At 42.0% G+C, this 23,175-nt stretch overlaps 2 protein-coding genes across 3 annotated transcripts; both read left to right on the top strand.

The window, feature by feature from the left end:
* The first annotated feature begins 1,435 nt into the window (after positions 1-1,435).
* LOC141399071 (uncharacterized) lies at positions 1,436-6,064 on the top strand. 2 transcript variants are annotated; one of them, XM_073977133.1, is made up of 10 exons: positions 1,436-1,643; positions 1,757-1,951; positions 2,012-2,150; positions 2,811-3,027; positions 3,091-3,327; positions 3,387-3,494; positions 3,559-3,723; positions 3,793-3,900; positions 3,967-4,101; positions 4,830-6,064. In XM_073977133.1, exons 1-10 carry the CDS (start codon positions 1,497-1,499, stop codon positions 5,821-5,823), a joined length of 2,445 nt encoding a protein of 814 aa, XP_073833234.1. In that variant the 5' UTR covers positions 1,436-1,496; the 3' UTR covers positions 5,824-6,064. The 2 variants fall into 2 exon arrangements, with proteins under 2 accessions (XP_073833234.1, XP_073833233.1); XM_073977132.1 differs by having other exon boundaries at positions 4,827-6,064.
* Positions 6,065-6,329: 265 nt separating this feature from the next.
* LOC141399075 (trypsin delta-like) lies at positions 6,330-17,981 on the top strand. Its single transcript, XM_073977138.1, has 4 exons — positions 6,330-6,840; positions 16,813-17,008; positions 17,206-17,497; positions 17,560-17,981. Exons 1-4 carry the CDS (start codon positions 6,780-6,782, stop codon positions 17,944-17,946), a joined length of 936 nt encoding a protein of 311 aa, XP_073833239.1. The 5' UTR covers positions 6,330-6,779; the 3' UTR covers positions 17,947-17,981.
* The last annotated feature ends 5,194 nt before the right edge of the window (positions 17,982-23,175 follow it).

Below are 23,175 nucleotides of genomic sequence, written 5' to 3'. Positions count from 1 at the left end.
AATTGTAAAAACTTTTTAGTTCTGGAACAGGGCTTATGAGAACACTAGAGAGTTGGCAATGCGATTTTCTGTTTTATAAATACTTGACAGTTGTGGCAATTCCATCAATCTTTGTCAGGTTCTTTGAATCGTAGCCAGCCAGCGAGAACCATCGTCCGAACCGCGTGCGTAAAATTCCAATATAATTATTTAATAATTATATATAAAATCTCCATTTATGGCATTAATAATAACATACAAATAATAACTTTTTTTTACAGGGCATACCAGTTTTGTGTTTCAAAATTTGTACGAATTGTTACTGGATGTTGTTCGTTTAATCTACAGTACAATGTAAAAGACTTTAGTCGATTGCAAGAAGTTACTGGACTTGTACAAATTATTGAGTAAACGAACACACCTATTCCTGTTCCCCTTTAAACCGCAGAAATCATGGTTTAATAAGAAAGGTTAGCCAAAGCTTTATGTCAATTTAAATTTTTTCATTCGAGTATGCCTAAAACTTCAAAACAATATAAACAAACTGTGTATGTGTGTGTGGTGTTTGAATAATATGCCAAACAATTTTAAAAACAATCGAATTCAATGGTTTTTAAAATTGTTTTTAGACCATTTGTATGGAAGGAATTGGTGAGATTTGCATTGAAGCAATCAGTTTATCATATTCACAACTCGATTATGTGGAGAAAACTTAACTCTTCATTCATTTTTCGCGTTTTTTATAAAATGCTCAAAAAATGCTTTGTAAACAAACCGACTTGTTGCTTTTATTTTGAAGTTTTAGGAATTCAAGAAAAACAAGGGTTCTATAGATTTTTTTCATTTAAATCTACCTCTTTACTTATACCATGGCAGAAATTAATAAAAAGCGCAAAATGTCCAAGCCAGCCTATAAAGTTGGTAAGTGGTATAAACGTATACCCCAGTTACACTTAACCGGATTAACGCAGTGGTTTTGGCTTTCAAATGTCAATTCCATAGCGAAGCTTCAAATAAATCCTCATGAAGTGGGTTAACCCGGGAAAAACTAATATAATAGTACGGTTATATATAACCGGATTTAACAAACCCACTGGGTTTTAAATGTCAATTCCATTACATATACGTCAAACAAATCTTCATAAAGAAGGTTAACCCCACAAAAGGAAATAATATAAACATGGCCTAACCGTACTATTAAGTACAAACGGGTTATAAAGTTTACTATTGCTCTGTTCCAGAACCAGCAAGAATCTACTAATTTTTACTACGATAACAATTTTCCCTAATGTTATCGAAGAAAATTGTAAAAATTAGTAGATTCTTGCAGTTCTGGAACAGACCATATTTGTAATCAAACAGACACAGCTATTATTGCATAGTTTCATAGCTTTCAGCTTTTGCATATATGTACAACCAAGCGTAGTAACAGATCGTTGGCAAAGCTATTATTTAAAAAAACAGCTGATCAATCAAACGACAATCAGAATTTTCATGAAATTCTTATTCTTAAAATAATGTGGAAAGAAGTGAAAATTGTGGATAAAATATATTATTCTCAATGCAATATTGGCGCAAACAATCAAGTGACATTAATTTTATATGATCTAAATGAGATATGGAGTGAAAGTATTCCGATAGACGAATTAAAACGAAAAGTAAAGGTAAACAAACAAACCGATTGTAAAAAGCAAGTTGCAACTTGCAAGTACAGTAAGAAGGGAGCATCAATGCATTTTTGTGGTAATGTTTATAAAATGTGTTCTGTGTATTGCAGGTATTAAATCGGCGCTATGATTTCAATGAAGAAAATATACGAAAAACATTGTGCGATGGAGGTGATTTGGAAACTGCATTGTTGGAAAGTGCTGATCGGCGGAGCAACGATAAAGTGACGTTAAAAGTAAAATATCGTGTTAAGGATTGCCCTTTCCATTATGAATGGAATTTAACAAAACAAACGCTGAAAGAGGTAAGTTGTGTGATGTTAAATTAAAGTATTAAATTTCCATTGATAATTGTCTTATTTTAGTTTCAAAGTTTTTTTGTAAAACCCATGTTACAAACATTGGTCGCCTGCAAAGAACAAATTGAAATATTGACGGAAACTGTTAGAAAAAAAGATGCCGAGATACAACAGTATCGGAAAGATGGTGCAATATTGGGACGAAGTAAGTAAAAAGTGTTAATAATGAATTAAGGATTTCACTTCTATTAGCACATGTTGCTTCTACTTCTACTGTACAATAGTTCTAGGTTCTAGTGGTTCTAGTAATACATAATATGTATATTATACTTGTTCTGAACTGTAACGTATTTTTGTCCACATGTTTACTCACCCTTCTTGTTTGTTTGGAATAAAATATGACGCACACACACAAACTCACACAAATATAGAACCACAATAACATGAATGTTATGTACAGAAACTGTAAATAAACTATGTTTAGAGTAGAGTTTTGTCAATCTAGTTGAATTGAACGTACACATCATTTGTATCAAAAACTGCATATACGTTATTTCGTATACATCACTCATACTTTTTGGAACTAGGACGGTGAACTCGTAACTAAATTGCCCAACTCTAGTTTCCAGAAGTAATACTGTTCAATTATACATTTTATCTATTTTCCCGTTAAATATAATTTTACAGTGGATTGAATGCCTGATCTACATTTTGAACCTTTTGAAACCCTTTTGATGTGGTGTAAATTTGAGAAAGAACATCCACGTTTGTAGGGCTACATTGAAAAAAAAAAATATATTGTCAAAAAACACAAGCTTTTGATCCCGATAGTCTTCTAATATTTTTTTTTTTCATTTCCTAACAGAAACATTGGCTACCAAGCTATTCGCCTTTGAAGAATTTGACAGAAAATATGAGGTCTCCAATAAACTCCTTAATGAGTTTAGTGTTTTGGGACAGTTTTTGGCCAAGGATAAAACTGCAGAAAAACAAACATCCCCCATTAAAAGCAAAGTGGAAAAACAAGAGAAACAGGAAACCACTACAGTACATAAAATGCCTCCCACCAGTCCCGCACAAAAGTATGCTGCTATTACAAATCACACTTGAATGCAACTAATGGTTATTTTGATTTTTTTTTTCAGAAAAGGTATATTGAAAAAGCAAATGATGCAGGATATGGTGGGACGTCGCAAACCAGTCATCGAATATCAAAATAGTCAAAGTGAAAGTCAAACGACCGAGGACGATTTACAATTTGATACTGAGAAATGCAACACAAAAGAAGATAACAAAAGGTCAAATGCAAATGACTTAAAAAAGAAAGATAGTTCTGAAAGCAAAACAACAGCAAAAGAGTCAGAATCCAGTCCAGCCTCAAAGTAAGTGATACCTTTTATAGCTTTAAATGTCCATATAGGCAAGAGTTTCGTTTTTTTAGATGCGGAGAACTTAAACGTCTGGTTTCCGATTTGGTAATAGCTGAAAACCCAGCTATAGAGGAGCATAAAACCAGAGGAAAACATTTGCAAACAAATCCAGTTTCAAAGTAAATAATTTTAATAATTTTTCAAATTCGCCTACCTACACAAATTTATCTTTGTCCATTTTAGAAACAAAGAAATTAAAAGCTCCACAAACGATTCAGCTGGAAGTTCGGTTAAGAATGGAGAATCTAATAAAGTATCTGCCAAAACTTTAGAATCCAACACCGCTAGGAATGGAGAGGATAAAAATAAAATATCTGTCTCACCTTCAGCATCCAAACCAGCAACAAAGTAATTGAATCCTGTACAATTATATAACTTATTGATAAATAGTAACCACTGTTTTTTGTTTTGTTTTAGGAATAGAGAACTTCAAAGACTGGTAAGCAATTTGGTAATAGCTGAAAATCCATCTAAGCAAGAAAATGCAGAAAATAAAACAAAAGAAAAACCTAAAAAACTTCCAAGGTAATTATTTGTCATATTTTTTGTATGTTGAAAAATATTCAATTTATTATTTTACTTTTTTAATAGAGAACTCAAAAATTTGGTTTCCGATTTAGTCGGTGTTGAAAATCCTGACAATAGTGAGCCGCTAAGAGGTCCATCAAGGAATTCTGAAAAGAAACTGGAGAAAAAATCAACAGATAATGAGAGTCCAAGGAAAAGGTATGTCATAACATTTATTGGGAATACACATATTCTTTCTAGTATCTAGTACAAGGTAATGCCTAGATAGGTAGTGGGTTGGAGGAGGAGATTGATTGCCCCAAATTCAGCAAGGCGAATGGGAACAACACCCAGCGGTTACTTCAACTTTTGCAAGTAAAATCTCAAAAAATTACCATTTCTGGCTACGTCGGTAAGCTACGACCATACTGTTTGCTACATATACTGCGGAGTTGAGAATGCCACTGAATTTCCAGATCGAGGGTGTTATAATTCCAACCTCAGGATCTTTGGGGTCACATTCGATAGCAGGAACAAGCTCATCAAGTGCCTAGGCGGCAGCACTTGAGGTAAATAAACCTTGTTAATCCCATATAAAACGGCGGTATAGCCTGCTAATACATGTGCAACACAATGAAAGAGTATTCAGAGTATTCTGACCTGTCAAAACGATGCCTTGAGAACTTCAATAGGATGCCTTCTCACGTTTTCAGTGGACCATTATTATGAGAAGGTGGAGAATCTAACAATGTCAGTGCAATATTAATGGCCTCTCCTCCAGACAACATTCACCCAATTGTTGTCCTGGCTTATGGCGAGTTTAGCGTCAGGTGTTTTTTTAAGGCTGAAGTAGAGTTTTTTTATTTTATGGAGAGTGGATTATTTTATTCCTACAGGCGATTTAATATATTATCATTTCCTTTTTTACTTTTCTTCAATTCCAGAAGACGTAAGAGTACCTCCGACATGGGTGAAACAAATTCCCAATCAGCTAGAAAACTGCGGACATTTCGTTGTTTAAACTTTGAAGAAGAGAGAAGCGAAACAGAAAGTGAAGTATCAATAATGGCAACGGCATTGAAGCGCAAACAATCCGTACCATTATCCAAACAATCTGAAGACGATGATGACTGTGCTGATCCTGATCAAAGGAAGACAAATCAAAAGGGCGAAGAAAATAAATCCAATAAAACTGATGATAAAAGTACAACAAATAAGGACCATGCAACCAAGAGTGCGGAAACAAGAAAAGAAGAATCTAAGAAAAATCCCCGTGAAACAACAGATTCCGATGATTCAGATGTCATCGATATAACACCACGCAAAAAGAAGAGAACACATTCAACTAAACAGCTGACCATTGAGAAAAGTTTACAAGCCATTAAAATAGATGATGGCAAAAATGTTGCAACCATTGCTGCAAAATCCATACAATCTTTGGATATATGCGATACAGATAGTGATGGTGAAGACGCCGATGTACCCAGGACACCAAGAAGATCTAAAAATTTAAGTTTAACCAGGAGGACGGCTACACCTGAAAATAGAAAAACAACAAATAACAAGAAAGACAACAACAATTCGGAAGCATCTGTCAAAGTTGTTAGTGACGATTGTCAGGTTGTTGAAATATCCACAGATTCGGAAAGTAATTATCCTCATACCAGCTCGAAATCACCACGGCCATCTTCAGCAACTAAGAAATCACCTTTAAAATCTCCCATGCCTATTGTTATCAAAACAAAAGTAACCCGATCTACACCGCAAGTTTTATCGACACCTAAAGTTGTAGACAGCAGCAATAATTCTTCGCAATCGGATACCAGAACTGGTGGTGATACTGATGATATAACACTGCAATTGGAAACCATTCGCAAAGAACTACAATTTTTGGAGGCTCAACGTTTGGCCGATTTAGAAGCACGTACATGCAAAGCTTAGAACAAATTTGAACAAACACACCCTGATACACATTTTTTAAAATACAAATATTTTTTTATAAATATAACAATTTTTGTTAGAATCTGTAGTTTTAGAAAATAACAAATATTTTTAAAATTTACATTTTAGAATTTACCATTTTTTATATATAATTAATAATTAATTGAAATTTATTTGAATTATACAAAAAATTATTTGTAAAGATGATCTAAATAAAAAACAAAGATATACTATACAAAAACCCACATATGTACGTACGTAGGTTTGATGCTGGGTTGGCAGCCTCTGGCCGAAAAACTATGGTTTGGGGTCAATCCAATATGAATCAATGTGCACTTATTGATATGAAAGAAATTTCCATTGTCCCGTCTGGGATGTCTGTGGAACAATTATTGTATTATATATTATTGTATTATAAAGTCCTGAAGTCCAGGCTGAAAACAAATATTTTTCATAATGAAAAATGAAAAAAAATCCCCTCACAGAAGCACCAACAACGCCAAAGGTCTCCGCTATTAGTAATATTCATTGCATTGATTTTGTTGTTGCTGTTTCCTTTCATAGAATTTATCATTAATCCCAATGATTTGTCGATACAATAATTTCATTGTCGTATATCGTAAAAAAGTATGTAGATAAGATATCAAATTCCTCTATATTTCCGACGGACGAGACCTTATCATATGATAAATTAACTAAAAATTGTCTATATGTACATATGTTTGGGCACTACAACATGGTAAGAATTACGATTTCGATAGCGGGGAATCAATTAACCTCTGCGAATGACATAGAAGACATCAATTTCGTTTTTGAGGCCAATTTAAATATTAACAAAAGAGTAGTTAGGACAGTTGTCGAGACCGGTTCATCGTGAACAAAATAACGAACGAAAAAAACTATAGTGAAACAAAAAAAATCAAAGTGAATATTGTGAAATATAAGAAGAAAAAAAAATGAATCTGAAAATTATTTTTATAATTTCCTGTAATTTATGTTCAATAGTTGTGGGAACTTGTAAGTGCTTTGAATTATAAAGAATATGTATTATGAATATAAATAAATTTATTTAAAGTGAAGACTAAATAGAGAAAAAAATTCAATTCATAATCCGACATTAAGGTCTAATGCGTCGTCTCGAGAACATGTGATGGCTGGTTGGAGCTCACGATAACCGATTTGTTCGAAACTTTGGAATTCGTAATATTTTGGTCAAACTTAAGTTCGGACATCCACTTACAAAAGATACTTTTTTAGCTAAAATGTTGAGCACGATAACTTTCTTCCATACATGAAGCGAATATGGACTATATCGGAACCACCCTTTGGATATCGGGCCACACCTCGGCCACACCACGTGAGGGACTACGACAGGGACTATGTTGCTGCATGCTGTGTGAACACAGTCCCCAGTGAGTCGTCGTCGGATTACGAGACTCCCTCGTCGTCCGATTATGAAACTCCCCCACAGTCCCCTCGACAACAACCGCACACGCAGCCTTTAACACCAGCCGTTGTTGTCCCAATCCCCGAAAATGCAGCCTTTTTGCAATTGAATTGCAATGGACTCCGAGGTAAGATCGAGGAGATAGTAGATTTTATGAGTCGGAAGAACATCAAGGTCGCGGCGGTGCAGGAAACCAAGCTGAACAACAACCACAGCTTAGAGCATTGTGATGGTTACAATGTTCTGAGGAAAGATCGCACCAGAAGTGGAGGTGGGGGATTGGCTTTCCTATTGCACCAGTCTGTTCAATACAGACCTATCTCGCTTGAGCCTGTCTCTAATGACCCGTACATGGAATGTATGGGGGTAGCAGTCAGGTGTGGAGCTGCCGAGATAGAGTTGCTGAATGTATACATCCCGCCGAGAAATAGCTGTATCCCTGATTATAGGCCTGACATTAGCCCCCGCAGTCCCCTCGACAACAACCGCACATGCAGCCTTTAACACCAGCCGTTGTTGTCCCAATCCCGGAAAATGCATCCTTTTTGCAATTTCATTGCAATGGACTCCGAGGTAAGATCGGGGAAATAGTAGATATCATGAGTCGGAGGAATATCAAGGTCACTGCGGTGCAAGAAACTAAGCTCAACAACAACTGTAGTTTACAACGTTGCGATGGTTACAACGTGCTAAAGAAGGATCGCACCAGAAGTGGAGGATGGGGTATTAGCTTTCCTATTGCACCAGTCTGTCCAATACAGACCTATCCCGCTTGAGCCTGTCTCTAATGACCCGTACATGGAATGTATGGGGGTAGCAGTCAGGTGTGGAACTGCCGAGATAGAGTTGCTGAACGTATACATCCCGCCGAGAAATAGCTGTATCTCAGATTACGTGCCTAACATTAGCCTGCTTTTGGAAGGACATAATCGTCTGGTCCTGGGGGACTTTAATGCGCATCATGAGATGTGGCATTCGGCCCTCGGAAACGACCAGTGAGGTACAGCGATGGCTGAGCAGATTGATAGCTCTACTTTTTGCACGGTCAATGAGGACGCCCCTACCAGAATTAGAGGAGAGTGTCACAGCTCGCCAGACATAACCATCGTTTCACCTGGTCTGACAAATGACGTTACCTGGCAACCCGTCATTTCCCTTGGATCAGACCATCTCCCCATAATTGTCTCCATTAGCAGACCACCCGACTTCATCACCTCTGAACGCCGCACATTCATCAATCATAAAAAAGCTGATTGGCCGAGTTTCAGAGAGTTCACCAATCACCGCTTCAGAGAATTGCCCAATCCTTCTGATGTTCGGGTAGCGGAAAGAACGTTCCGCGACATCATCACTGCTGCAGCCGCTCGCCATATCCCTGCTGGTCGAATACCCGAAGTAAGACCAAATTTCCCAGGAGATGAGACGGGATTAGCAAATGAGCGTGATGAGCTTCGTCGTATCAACCCCAATGACCCCAGAGTCAGGGAGTTGACACTGGAAGTTAACAGGCTGGTCGGCGAACATAAGCGGAACAAGTGATTAAATCATCTGAAGAGTTGCACCATTGGAGCCGGTATAAGTGAATTGTGGGCAACGGTTAAGTCACTCTCGAACACTGGAAGAAGGGAAGATGGGACCACAGTCACGTTTGGCGACGTTACGTTGACTGACCCGAAGAGGTGTGCAAGTTATTTCAATCGACAGCTTGTCGAACACCTCGAAAGTGACTGGGCGAAGAGAAGAGTATTACGTTGCATCAGATCTCTTCCTGCCGAGGAGGCACAACCACAGCTAACAAAGGATAATGTTGCCAATGCCATCAGGAACGCTAAATCATCCAAAGCGTTGGGCCCTGATGGAACATCCATGGTAATGCTGAAGCAGCTGGATGAGCCGGGAATGGAGTATCTCACTAAAGTTCTCAAATTGTCGCTATCCACCCTCGTTGTTCCCGAAGTCTGGAAAATGGGTAGGGTGGTCCCGCTACGGAAGCCCGGCAAGGATGCCAGCAAAAGTGAATCGTACAGGCCGATTTCGCTTTTGTCGCCCGTAGCAAAGACCCTTGAGGCCTTAGTCCTCCCCAGTATCAGAAATAGCTATCGAGTTGCCCATCATCAGCATGGATTCCGTAAGCAGCACAGCACGACAACTGCTCTGCACGCCATTACCACACATATTTGTCAAGGACTCAACCAGAGACGGTCGTGCGATAGAACAGTGATGGTGGCGCTTGACTTATCAAAAGCCTTTGATACAGTCAGGCACTCCACGCTGTTTGAGCAGACAACCCTCCGGCCAAGCTTGAAACGTTGGGTAGTCAATTATAAGTGTGGACGCCAGTCGTACGTGGAATTCAGGAACAAGAAGTCCCAACCCCGTAGAATGAAACAGGGAGTTCCCCAAGGTGGGGTGATATCTCCGGAACTGTTTAACCTCTACCTCTCCCGTATTCCACCCCCTCCAGACGGCATTGAGATCGTATCGTATGCGAATGATTGCACGATCCTGACGTCGGGTACCTTTCCTGATGACATCTGTGAGAGACTGAACAACTATTTAACCGATCTTACCACCTTTTTCCATTCGAGGAATATGCAGATTTCCGCCACAAAATCAACAGCCACTCTGTTCACCACATGGACAGCGCAATTTGGAAGAGAATTGAATGTCGTGGTCGACGGTAGCAGAATTCCGACCACAAACTGTCCCAAAATCTTAGGGGTCACATTCGACACTACTTTCACGTCGTGCGCGCACGCCACAGCTATCTGCGACAAACTGAAGAGTAGGAACAAGGTCCTGAATTCCCTAGCCGGCAGCACTTGGGGTGCAGATAAAGAAAACGTGTTGACCACATATAACGCGAAAGGTCGGTCTGTGGTAAGCTATGCGGCGTCAGTCTGGTCCCCGAGATTATGTGATACGAATTGGAAAAAGATTCAAACTTGCCAGAATGCCGCCCTGAGAACAGCAACAGGGTGCCTCCTCATGTCTTCAGTGGACCATCTACATGAGGAGGCAAAGATTCTTCCAGTAAAGCAACACAATGAGATGCTTTCGTTGCAGTACCTGCATGGATGTTACCATGTTAGCCATCCCAATCATCATCTTGTGGGTAGGCCGACACATACAGGCAGATCAGGAAGAATAACCATGCTCTAGAGGGAGAGGTCCAACGATACAGGAGAGAACCCCTAGATCAACAGGTTTAAATAGTATTCACACGGATGCAGTTGCCAAGGCCTTAAGCAGTTATAGTGTGAATAAAGTCCTCGAAATACATCCCCCATCTATTGCAGCTGAGGAGCGTCAGCTGCCACGACAAACTAGAGTAGTTTTGGCTCAACTACGCTCGGGATATTGCAGTCGCCTAAATTCTTATTGGGCGGAAATCGGCCGCGCCGTGCAAGATATCTGCCCAGTATGTGGCATGGGTCCGCACGACACAAAATACCTTTTCAACTGCCCAGCCAACCCTACTCATCTAACTCCAGTGGATCTGTGGTTACATCCCATCGAGATAGACCCAGAGCCAGATTGAACAAAAGAACGAACATACAAACATAATAACAAACACTGTTACAACAACAACGATTTGACCGAAAATTTAAACATCCTAAAAGGGTCTTTATCGGACAACATCTTCAAGTACATCTCTCACAAACGTTTAAAATGTTCGCGTGAGTCCCGTTTAAGGGCTACTCGAGGATACTTAGGAAATATTCACCGAAGGAACTTCTTGTGTTCCTGTTTACAGCAATGTTGTCTTTTTCGTGGGTAGGTCCATATTTCTCGACATAATCGGGTATGTTCTGAGTCACACTTCACTTCTCACTTCTCGCCTCTAGCATTTTGTTCATGCCATTTACTCCTATTTTTTGCGAATTTCTTGGGGCTAAGATTTATTAGGGTACTTAAAAAGAAGAGTACACCCTAGTCCGTCCACAAAATTCTCGAAAAATAAGCGTTAATGGGGTGACTAATTTGCGTCCGGCGTGAAGTGAGAGGTGAATTGTGTCTCAGAACATACACGAATGTTCCAAAGCTCAAAATGCTGATCAACTAAAATGGCTGGTGTGTGCAAAAACTACCGAAAGGAATGACTTTCAAAATAAGTGGTCTTAATAATTCCACGGCGGCGGGTTCTTTGATACCGGAAGTGAGAAAACTCACGAAGAATTTACGTTCACAATAACCCCTATCATCATCGCAGCGGTGCAGGAAACAGCTTACATTGTTGTGATGGTTACAATATACTGAGGAATGTTCGCACCAGAAGTAGAGGTGGGGGATTGGCTTTCCTATTGCGCCAGTCTATTCAATACAGACCTAATTTGCTTGAGCCGGGGCACTAGCGACCGGAACATGGAATGTATGGGTGTATCAGTAAGGAGTGGAACTGACGAGGTAGATTTGCTTAACGTATACATCCCACCAATAACATTTGCCCGCTTTTGGAAGGTCCAATCGTCTGTTCTTAGGGGAATTTAATGGGCTCATGAGATGTGGAACTCGGTCCTAGGAAACGACCAGAGGGGTACAGCGCTGGCTGAGCACAATTATAGCTTTACTTTTTGCACGGTCAATAAGGATGCCTTTACCAGAATTAGACAGTGTCTCAATTCGTCAGATATAACCAGATATATAGTATAACCCGTCGTTTCTCTTGGGTCAGGCCATCTTCCCATAACGCCGGATTTTCATCAATCATGTGCCTAGTTTCAGAGAGTTCACCGTTAGGCAACCCTTCTGATGTTGGGATAGAAGACAGGACATTCTGAGAGCGGCTGCAGCCGCTCGCCATATATCTGCTGTACGAAGTGAGACCAATTTTTCTAGCAGAGGGGACGGTATTAGCAAATGAGCGTGATGTGCTTCGTCGTGCTAACCCTGCTGATCCCAGGACACGGTGCTGATAATGGAATTAAACATGTTGGTCAGTGGAACAACTGGCTAAATCATCTGAAGAGATGCAAAACTGGAGCCGGAAAAACTGAATTGTTGGCAACGGTTAAGTCACTCTCAAACCATGGAAAGAGGGAATATGGGACCTCAGTCACGTTTGGCTACATTATGGTGACTGATCCGAAGAGGTGCTTAAGATATTTGAATCGAAAGTTTGTCGAATTTGAAGAGAACTATATCGCATTAGATCTCTTTCTGGCGAGTTTTCTTCCAGTTACGGAATTATCACCAATCCTTGGGAAACTCATTGTTTCACTTTTATCTTTCCTTTCCTGAATTCTACGTTCGGCACACATAAATTGATCACACGTTTTATACGGATCTTGTGTTTGTTCGGTGTTGCCTATTGTATGTCGTGCTGCATTGTTCTGCTTGTACCATACTGATAATCGGCAGCTGGGAAGCTGGACAGCTATTTATCGGGTATATTCTGAGACACACTTCACCTCTCACTTCACGCCTCAAGCATTTTGTCCACCCCATTTTCTCCTATTTTATGCGAATTTCTTGGGGCTAAGATACATTAGGGCATTTAAAAAGAAAAGTACACCATAGTCCGTCCATAAAATACTCGAAAAATCAGCGAAAATGGGGTGAACAAAATGCTTGTGGAGTGGAGTGAGACGTGAAGTGTGTCTCAGAACATACCCGTATGAAGCTAGGGAGGTATATAAATTCATTAGCTCTTGATACAGGCGAACAAGTACATTGTGCGATTTACTTTTGCTGACACGTCCTTGTCTGGCTTCATTAGCGGGATTACCCTACCTTTTCTAGCGAAATCCATTTTTATGATCGGCCGATCGGTGAAGGCGTAAAGACTAATGGGCCTTTATAAAAGGCGGCATAAGTAAAATCGTTCAGTATGACTCGTATCCTTTTCTGACCACAGGAGCGTATCGACAAATTGAAGGTTTGTGTTGTTGTAAGACACTCTATTCCTTGCTCATCCAGCTGTTTCGGCATTATCATGGATATTTCGTCTGGACCCGATGTTTTCGGTTGTTGTTGTAACAGTGTTTTTTATTATGTTTGTATGTTCGTTCTTCTGTTCAATCTGGCTCTGGGTCTATCTCCAGTTCCAGGAAAGTGGCTGCTTTGATGGGATGTAACCACAGATCCACTGGAGTTAGATAAGTAGGTTTGGCAGGGCAGTTGAATAGGTGTTTTGCGTCGTGCGGGCCCATAAGAATTTAGGCGACTGCAATATCCCGAGCGTAGTTGAGCCAAAACTACTCTAGTTTGTCGTAGCAGCTGTCGCTCCTCAGCTGCAATAGATGGGGGATGTATTTCGAGGACTTTATTCACACTATAATTGCTTAAGGCCTTGGCAACTGCATCCGTGTGAATGCTATTCATGCTTGTTGATCTAGGGGTTCTCTCCTGTATCGTTGGCCCTCTCCTTCTAGAGCATGGATGTTCTTCCTGATCTGCCTGAATGTGTCGGGCCTACCCACAAGATGGTGATTGGGATGGCTCACACGGTAACATCCAAGCAGGTACTGCAACGAAAGCATCTCATTGTGCTGCTTTACTGGAAGAATCTTTGCCTCCTCATGTAGATGGTCCACTGAAGATTTGAGGAGGCACCCTGTTGCTGTTCTCAGGGCTGCATTCTGGCAGGTTTGAATCTTTTTCCAATTCGTATATGCGGCGCATAGCTTACCACAGACCGACCTATCGCGTTATATGTGGTCAACAAGGTTTCTTTATCTGCACCCCAAGTGCTGCCGGCTAGGGACTTGAGGACCTTGTTCCTACTTTTCAGTTTGTCGCAGATAGCAGTGGCGTGCGCGCACGACTTGAAAGTAGTGTCGAATGTGACCCCTAAAATTTTGGGGCAGTTTGTGGTCGGAATTCTGCTACCGTCGACCACGACATTCAATGCTCTTCCAAACTGCGCTGTCCATGTGGTGAACTGAGTGGCTGTTGATTTTGTGGCGGAAATCTGCATATTCCTCGAATGGAAAAAGGTGGTAAGATCGGTTAAGTAGCTGTTCAGTCTCTCACAGATGTCATTAGGATAGGTACCCGACGCCAGGATCGTGCAATCATCCGCATACGTTACGATCTTGATGCCGTCTGGAGTGGGCGGAATACAGGAGAGGTAGACGTTAAACAGTTCCGGAGATATCGCCCCACCTTGGGGAACTCCCTGTTTCACTCTACGGGATTTGGACTTCTTGTTCCTGAATTCCACGTACGACTAGCGTCCACACATATAATTGACTATCCAACGTTTCAAGCTTGGCCGGAGGGTTGTCTGCTCAATGTCCTCAAACAGCGTGGAGTGCCTGACTGTATCAAAGGCTTTTGATAAGTCAAGCGCCACAATCACTGTTCTATCACACGGCTGTCTCTGGTTGAGTCCTTGACAAATATATGTGGAGATGACGTGCAGCGCTGTTGTCGTGTTGTGCTGCTTATGTAATCCAAGCTAATGATCAGCAACTTAAAAGCTATTCCTGATACTGGTGAGGACTAAGGCCTCAAGGGTCTTTGCTACGGGAGACAAAAGCGAAATCGGCCTGTACGATTCACTTTTGCTGGCATCCTTGCCGGGCTTCCGTAGTGGCACCACCCTGCCCATTTTCCAGACTTCGGGAACAATGAGGGTGGATAGCGACATGTTGAGAACTTTAGTGAGATACTCCACTCCCGGCTCATCCAGCTGCTTCAGCATTACCATGGAGATTCCATCAGGGCCCAACGCTTTGGATGATTTAGCGTTCCTGATGACATTGGCAACATCATCCATTGTAAACTGTGGTGATTCCTCCTCGGTAGGAAGAGATCTGATGCGACGTATTACTCTTCTCTTCGCCCTGTCACTCTCGGGGTGCTTGACAAACTGCCGATTGAAATAACTTGCGCACCTTTTCGCGTCAGTCAACGTAACGTCGCCAAACTCGACTGAGGTCCTCTGCTGGGAAGTTTGGTCTTACTTCGGGTATTCGACCAGCAGGGATATGGCGATCGGCTGCAGCAGTGATGATGTCTCTGAACGTCCTTTCCGCTACCCGAACATCAGAAGGATTGGGCAGTTCTCTGAAGCGGTGATTGGTGAACTCTCTGAAACCCGGCCAATCAGCTTTCTTATGATTGATGAATGTGCGGCGTTCAGAGGTAATGAAATCGGGTGGTCTGCTAATGGAGACAATTATGGGGAGATGGTCTGAGCCAAGGGAAATGACGGGTTGCCAGTTGACGTCATTTGTCAGACCAGGTGACACGATGGTTATGTCTGGCGAGCTGTGACACTCTCCTCTAATTCTGGTAGGGGCGTCCTCCTTGACCGTGCAAAACGTAGAGCTGTCAATCTGCTCAGCCAGCGCTGTACCTCTCTGGTCGTTTCCGAGGGCCAAATGCCACATCTCATGATGCACATTAAAGTCCCCCAGGACCAGACGATTATGACCTTCCAAAAGCGAGCTAATGTTAGGCACGTAATCTGATATACAGCTATTTCTCGGCGGGATGTATACGTTCAGCAACTCTATCTCGGCAGTTCCAGACTGGTGCAATAGAAAAGCTAATACCCCACCTCCACTTCTGGTGCGATCCTTCCTTAGCTCGTTGAAACAATCGCAACGTTGTAAGCTACAGTTGTTGTTGAGCTTGGTTTCTTGCACCGCAGCGACCTTGATATTCCTCCGACTCATGAAATCTACTATTTCCTCGATCTTACCTCGGAGTCCATTGCAATTAAATTGCAAAAAGGATGCATTTTCCGGGACAACAACGGCTGGTGTTAAAGGCTGCATGTGCGGTTGTTGTCGAGGGGACTGCGGGCGAGTCTCATAATCAGACGACGAGGGAGTTTCGTAATCCGATGAGGACTCGCTGGGGACTGTATGCACACAGCATGCAGCAACATAGTCCATGTCGTAGTCCCTCACGTGGACAAGTCCAGAGCAACCCCTTAGATGCACCCACTCCTGACATCTATTGCATCTCACCGAAGACTGGATGTGGGTGAAGATGAGGATGTGACAAACCGAGCACAAATATATTGGTCCAGGGTTTTCCTCCGTCCCGGCAATTTGGTGTAATATATCCATGCCTCATATAGCCGCCTTAAAACGGTTCCTGCCGATTTTCGGTATTTTGAAAGTTGTGACCACGATATCCCTCCGAAATGGCCGAAAAGTGGCATATGGTCTTCGTCTTCATATAGCCCCTATAGAACGGTACCTCCCGATTTTAGTTATTTTGAAGGTTGTGCTCCAATATCGAACCCAAACGGCTGAAATTTCGTATTTAGTCTTCGTTAGGAGTATAAAATTTTCCTCCAAAAATTTCTCATTTCAATACAGTTCGTGGTAGAGGGTATAACAAGTTCGGCCCTGCCCAACTTAACGCCGTTATTACATGTTTTCATTTAGAACACTTCAACTTATCAATAGAAAATGTGTAACCTGTTGTGTTCATCATTCGATTTGATATAGGAATATGATAAGAAATAATTGAAGGGCTAATTGTCATGAGTCATCGAAGTAGAAGAGGTTGCACAATACAAATATTTGCACTGAAATGAAGCTTAAAATAATGTTTGTCATTATTTTTTCCCCTTACAGCCAACACCCATGCCAAAACCGAGGAGAAAGATCCCAGAATTATTGGTGGTCAGGCAATTTCTATACAACAGGCACCATGGCAAGTCTCTGTACGGCTAAAGGTGTACGAAGCACAAATGTATGGTTATGGACATATTTGTGGTGGTTCGGTTATATCGCAACGTGTTATAGTATCAGCAGCTCATTGTGTACTCAAGTGAGTAATTTGAAAGCAAGTACATGAAAGACGGATAAATGGGCGTATGATTGATGTTAATTGAACAATACTTGGAGGCGTATAAGTAGTAAACAAGAAATATGAATCATACGCCACTAAATAAATTTCCCCAGAAATTTAAACACTTCTATTTAATTTTTGCTTTTATCTCCAATTTTAATTATGTTTATTTTTAGTCAAAATGTTTCACCAATGATTTTTCGAAGTCCCGACGAATTCACTTTGGTTATGGGTTCGGCGTATTTGTACCAAAGACCACCCTACACCCTGCAATATGATGTCCAACAAATTGCCGTTCATTTGGGTTTCAATTTGACAACCATGGACAATGACATCTCCTTGTTTATGATAAATGGTTATATACCTTGGTCATGGCCCACAGTGCAAGCTATACCACTGAACACAGTGGCTGAACCAAACGGAACAATGTGTACAATTTCCGGTTGGGGCAAGACGAGTATTAATACGGTAAGTAGAGTTAAAACAAATGTTAGAAAAATATTTTTTTTTTAATTTAATTTTTTCAAAAGGACGTTGTTTCGGGTATCCTTATGGAGGCTATGGTGCCCATTGTTGGCTATGCCACCTGTGATACAAATTACGGCAACATCTCCACCGGAATGATATGTGCTGGTTATATGCTAAATGGTGGTGTTGATGCTTGCCAAGGTGATTCTGGTGGCCCCCTAGTGTGTGGTGGTTATTTGACCGGTGTCGTATCGTGGGGTTACAGTTGTGCCCAGCCCGGTTATCCCGGTGTTTACACCAATGTTTCATATTATTATAATTGGATTGTAACAAATAATTCATCGTTTAATTATAATTTTTATAATAGTGCCATAAATTTTGAGTCGAATAAGTTTAGTATAGTTGTAAGTGTTTGTTTGTCGATATTGTTTGCAAAATTGTTAAAATAATAATTAATTTAAATAAATTTAATTATATTTTTAAATGTGGGCTTCTCGCTTGAAGTGATAGAATTTATGACAACTCCACAACTTGTTAGATGATCGGCGGGCGTTTATTTGATTCCTTTCGTGATGGCTTAATCCATGGCTGTTCAATGTTATCTTAATATGTGGTTGCAGCCTACCTACGAGTCGAGTTCCCAGAATTATGGACCCGCGCCGTTAACGAAGAAAATTCCAATTGTTCTACACTGTTTGCGGGGCCGTAACTGACCGAGATTTAAATACCCTTTGCCTATGACTCTACAAAACAAGTAAAAAAGTATCAGTTGGCTTTGCCGACAGAGATATACCCTCAGCCTGTTCAAATTGAAACACTTTTTTCACAAAAAACTTCTGTATTTAGGGGGTTTCAAAATTTTAGTCGTATGAACCGACTAAAATGTTGATTAAGATTAAAGTTCAAAAATTTTGCGGAAAAGGTACTTAAAGGAATGGGTCGACATAGACCATGGGGGTGCCATAGGGCACCCTTCGGGCTGTTTTTTCAAGAAGTATGAACTTGTCCCTGAAACAACTTTTACCATCGTAATTGAGGCAACGAATGTAAGTTGCTTCAACAGAAATCAAAGTGATTCAATAGCAGGTCTTACAGTGAACTTAGCCAACATTTTGTGTGGGAGGTACGGGAAGGAGTGGACAAATATAGTCCATATTCGAACCTGATCTATATCTGGTAGATATTATGAGAATGTGTAAAGTATCGACCAAATCGGTCACTCCCATCAAGAGTTATCGTGCGCACAATTTTTCTGAATATTTTTGAACATTTGTGGGGTAGGTACCTGAAGGAGTGGACCAATATGGCTTATCTACGAACTTAAACTAAGTTTGGAAACAATATTACGAAGGCCAAATTTTGGCCGGAATCGGCATATCCGTTCGAAAATTATCTTGCGCTTCCACCCATAAACATGGTGTCATAGGGTTTGTTTTTCAACTTTCAGGCTATTTTTTCAGGATGTATGGACTTGCCCCTGAGGAAACTTGTGCCTTCGTATAGGGAACAGTGAATACAAGATGTTACAACAAAAACCAAGGCGATTCGAGAGCAGGACCTAAACTGCACTTTTCCGAAGGGAGGTACCCGAAGGAGTGGACCGATATAGTCCATATAGGAGCTACATCTAAGCTTGGTAGAAATTTCACGATGTGCAAAGTATGGACCAAATCAGTTACTCCCTTCAAGAGTTATCGTACGCACAAATTTTCCGAACATTTTCGAACTTTTGTGGGGGAGGTACCGGAAGGAGTGGACCGATATAATTCATCTTTGAACTTGAACTAACTTTGGACAAAATATTACGAAAGCCAACAGACAGACAGACAGACAGACAGACAGACGGACGGACATTGCTAGATCTACTCAAAATTGTCTGAAACGGATATCGTACAAACATACTTGGGGTCTAAAACCATTATTTCGATGAGGCACATTTTTGGTCGTATCAAAGTGTAAATACCCTCTTTAGCCTAAGGCTGAGTGTATAAAAACACCAGGAGAGGTGGACCTAAATGCACTATGAACATATCCCAAATTTTTAAAATGAACAGCATTTTCGTATGCGGCGTAAGAAGTTTTGGAAGTCTCCAGCATACGTTTTTAGGTGTTTGTGCATGGGCGTTGTTGTTGTTGTAACAGTGTTTGTATGTTCGTTCTTCTGTTCAATCTGGCTCTGGGTCTATCTTCAGTTCCAGGAAAGTGGCTGCTTCGGTGGGATGTAACCACAGATCCACTGCAGTTAGATCAGTAAGTTTGGCGGGGCAGTTGAAAACGTGTTTTGTGTCGTGCGGGCCCATGCCGCATACTGGGCAGATGTCTTGCACGGTGTGGTCGATTTCCGCCCAATAAGAATTTAGGCGACTGCAATATCCCGAACGTTGTTGAGCCAAAAATACTCTAGTTTGTCGTGGCAGCTGACGCTTCTCAGCTGCAGTAGAGGGGGGATGTACTCCGAGGACTTTATTCACACTATATTTGCGTATGGCCTTAGCAACTGCATCCGTGTGAATACTATTTAAGCCTGCTTGATATGCCTGTTAATCTAGGGGATTCTCTCCTATATTGTTTGACCTCTTTTTCTAGAGCATACATATCCTTCCTGATATGCCTGGCCTAGCCAGCAGATGTTGATTCCGTCGGCTCTCACGGTAACACCCAAGCATGTACTGCAACGAAAGCATCTCATTGTGTTGCTTTACTGGAAGAATCTTTGCCTCCTCATGTAGATGGTCCACTGAAGACTTGAGGAGGCACCCTGTTGCTGTTCTCAGGGCGGCATTCTGTCAGGTTTGAATCTTTTTCCAATTCGTATCACATAATCCCGGGGACCAAACTGGCGCCGCATAGCTTACCATAGACCAGTGATGGCCACCAACAACAACTTTCCTATGCTCGCGGGCATACGACACACACGTACACTGTAAACACATTCGTTCGGCTAACGCATTGTTTACGTTTCCACTTACACTAGCGCAAGTTATAATCTGCAAATGTGTGTTTTTGGCCATCACTGCCATATCTATCTCGATATGTGTGGCGTGCGCGCCCTTCTTGAAAGTAGTGTCGAATGTGACCCCGAAAATGTTGGTGCAGTTTGTGGTCGGAATTCTGCTACCGTCTACCACGACATTCAATTCTCTTCCAAACTGCGCTGTCAATGTGGTGAACAGAGGTGGCTGTAGATTTTGTGGCGGAAATCTGCATATTCCTCGAACGGAAAAAGGTGGTAAGATCGGTTAAATAGGAGTTCAGTCTCTCACAAATGTCATCAGGGAAGATACCTGACAACAGGGTCGTGCAATCGTCCTTTACGTTACGATCTGCATTTCGTCTGGAGGGGGTGGAATACAGGAGAGGTAGAGGTTAAGCAGTTCCGGAGATATCACCCCTCCTTGGGGAACTGCCTGTTTCACTCTACGGGGTTTGGACTTCTTGTTTGACAAGTGCAAGACAACAGCGCTACACGCCATCTGTACATATATTTGTCAAGGACTCAACCAGAGATAGAACAGTGATGGTGGCGCTTGACTTATCAAAAGCCTTTGATACAGTCAGGCACTTTACGCTGTTTGAGGACATTGAACAGACAATCCTCCGGCCAAGCTTGAAACGTTGGATAACGTTGGATAACGTTTCAAGCTTGGCCGGAGGATTGTCTGCTCAATGTCCTCAAACAGCGTGGAGTGCCTGACTGTATCAAAGGCTTTTGATAAGTCAAACGCTACCATCACTGTTCTATCACACGGCTGTCTCTAGTTGAGTCCTTGACAAATATATGTGGAGATGGCGTGTAGCTGTGTTGTCGTGCTGTGCTGCTTACGGAATCCATGCTGATGATCAACAACTTGATAGCTATTCCTGATACTGGGGATGACTAAGGCCTCAAGGGACTTTACTACGGGGGACAAAAGCGAAATCGGCATGTACGATTCACTTTTGCTGGCATTCTTGCTTGGCTTCCGTAGCGGGACGACTCTGCCCATTTTCCAGACTTTGGGAACAATGAGTGTGGCTAGCGACAAGTTGAGAACTTTAGTCAGATACTCCAATCCCGGCTCATCCAGCTGCTTCAGCATTACCATGGAGATTCCATCAGAGCCCAACGCTTTGGATGATTTAGCGTTCCTGATGGAATTGGCAACATCATCCATTGTAAACTGTGGTGGTTCCTCCTCGGTAGGAAAATATCTGAGGCGACGTAATACTCTTCTCTTCACCCTGTCACTCTCAGGGTTCTCGACAAACTGCCGATTGAAATAACTTGCGCACCTCTTCGGGTCAGTCAACGTAACGTCGCCAAACGTGACTGAGGTCCTATCTTCATTCTTTCCAGGGTTCGAGAGTGACTTAACCGTGGCTCACAATTCACTTACACCGGCTCCAATGTTGCAACTCTTAAGACGATTTAACCACTTGTTCCGCTTATGTTCGCCGACCAGCCTGTTAACTTCCAGTGTCAGCTTCCTGACTCTGGGGTTGGCTCGACGAAGCTCATCACGCTCATTTGCTAATCCGTAGCCTCTGCTGAGAAGTTTGGTCTTACTTCGGGTATTCGACCAGCAGGGATATGGCGAGCGGCTGCAGCAGTGATGATGTCCCGGAACGTCCTTTTCGCTACCCGAACATCAGAAGGATTGGGCAGTTCTCTGAAGTGGTGATTGGTGAACTCTCTGAAACCCGGCCAATCAGCTTTCTTATGATTGACGAATGTGCGGCGTTCAGAGGTAATAAAATCGGGTGGTCTGCTAATGGAGACAATTATGGGGAGATGGTCTGATCCAAGGGAAATTACGGGTTGCCAGGTAACGTCATTTGTCAGACCAGGTGACACGATGGTTATGTCTGGTTAGCTGTGACACTCTCCTCTAATTCTGGGAGGGGCGTCCTCAATGACCGTACAAAACGTAGAGCTGTCAATCTGCTCAGCCAGCGCTGTACCTACCTGGTCGTTTCCGAGGGCCGAATGCCACATCTCATGATGCACATTAAAGTCCCCAGAGAGGACCAGACGATTATGACCTTCCAAAAGCGGGCTAATGTTAGGCACGAGATACAGCTATTTCTCGGCGGGATGTATACGTTCAGCAACTCTATCTCGGCAGTTCCACACCTGACTGCATTCCATGTACGGGTCATTAGAGACAGGCTCAAGCGAGATAGGTCTGTATTGGACAGACTGGTGCAATAGGAAAGCTAATCCCCCACCTGCACTTCTGGTGCGATCCTTCCTTAGCTCGTTGTAACAATCGCAACGTTGTAAGCTACAGTTGTTGTTGAGCTTGGTTTCTTGCACCGCAGCGACCTTGATATTCCTCCGACTCATGAAATCTACTATTTCCTCGATCTTACCTCGGAGTCCATTGCAATTAAATTGCAAAAATGATGAATTTTCCGGGATTGGGACAACAACGGCTGGTGTTAAAGGCTGCATGTGCGGTTGGTGTCGAGGGGACTGCGGGGGAGTCTCATAATCAGACGACGAGGGAGTTTCGTAATCCGATGAGGACTCACTGGGGACTGTATTCACACAGCATGCAGCAATATAGTCAATGTCGTAGTCCCTCACGTGGACAAGTCCAGAGCAACCCCTTAGATGCACCCACTCCTGACATCTATTGCATCTCACCGAAGTCTGGATGTGGGTGAAGATGCGGATGTGACAAACCGAGCACAAA

This window comes from Musca autumnalis, unplaced genomic scaffold, assembly GCF_047663935.1.
Source record: "Musca autumnalis isolate F117 unplaced genomic scaffold, ASM4766393v1 scaffold_3, whole genome shotgun sequence".
Taxonomy (NCBI): domain Eukaryota; kingdom Metazoa; phylum Arthropoda; class Insecta; order Diptera; family Muscidae; genus Musca; species Musca autumnalis.
This window is presented reverse-complemented; position numbering and strand designations above follow the sequence as displayed.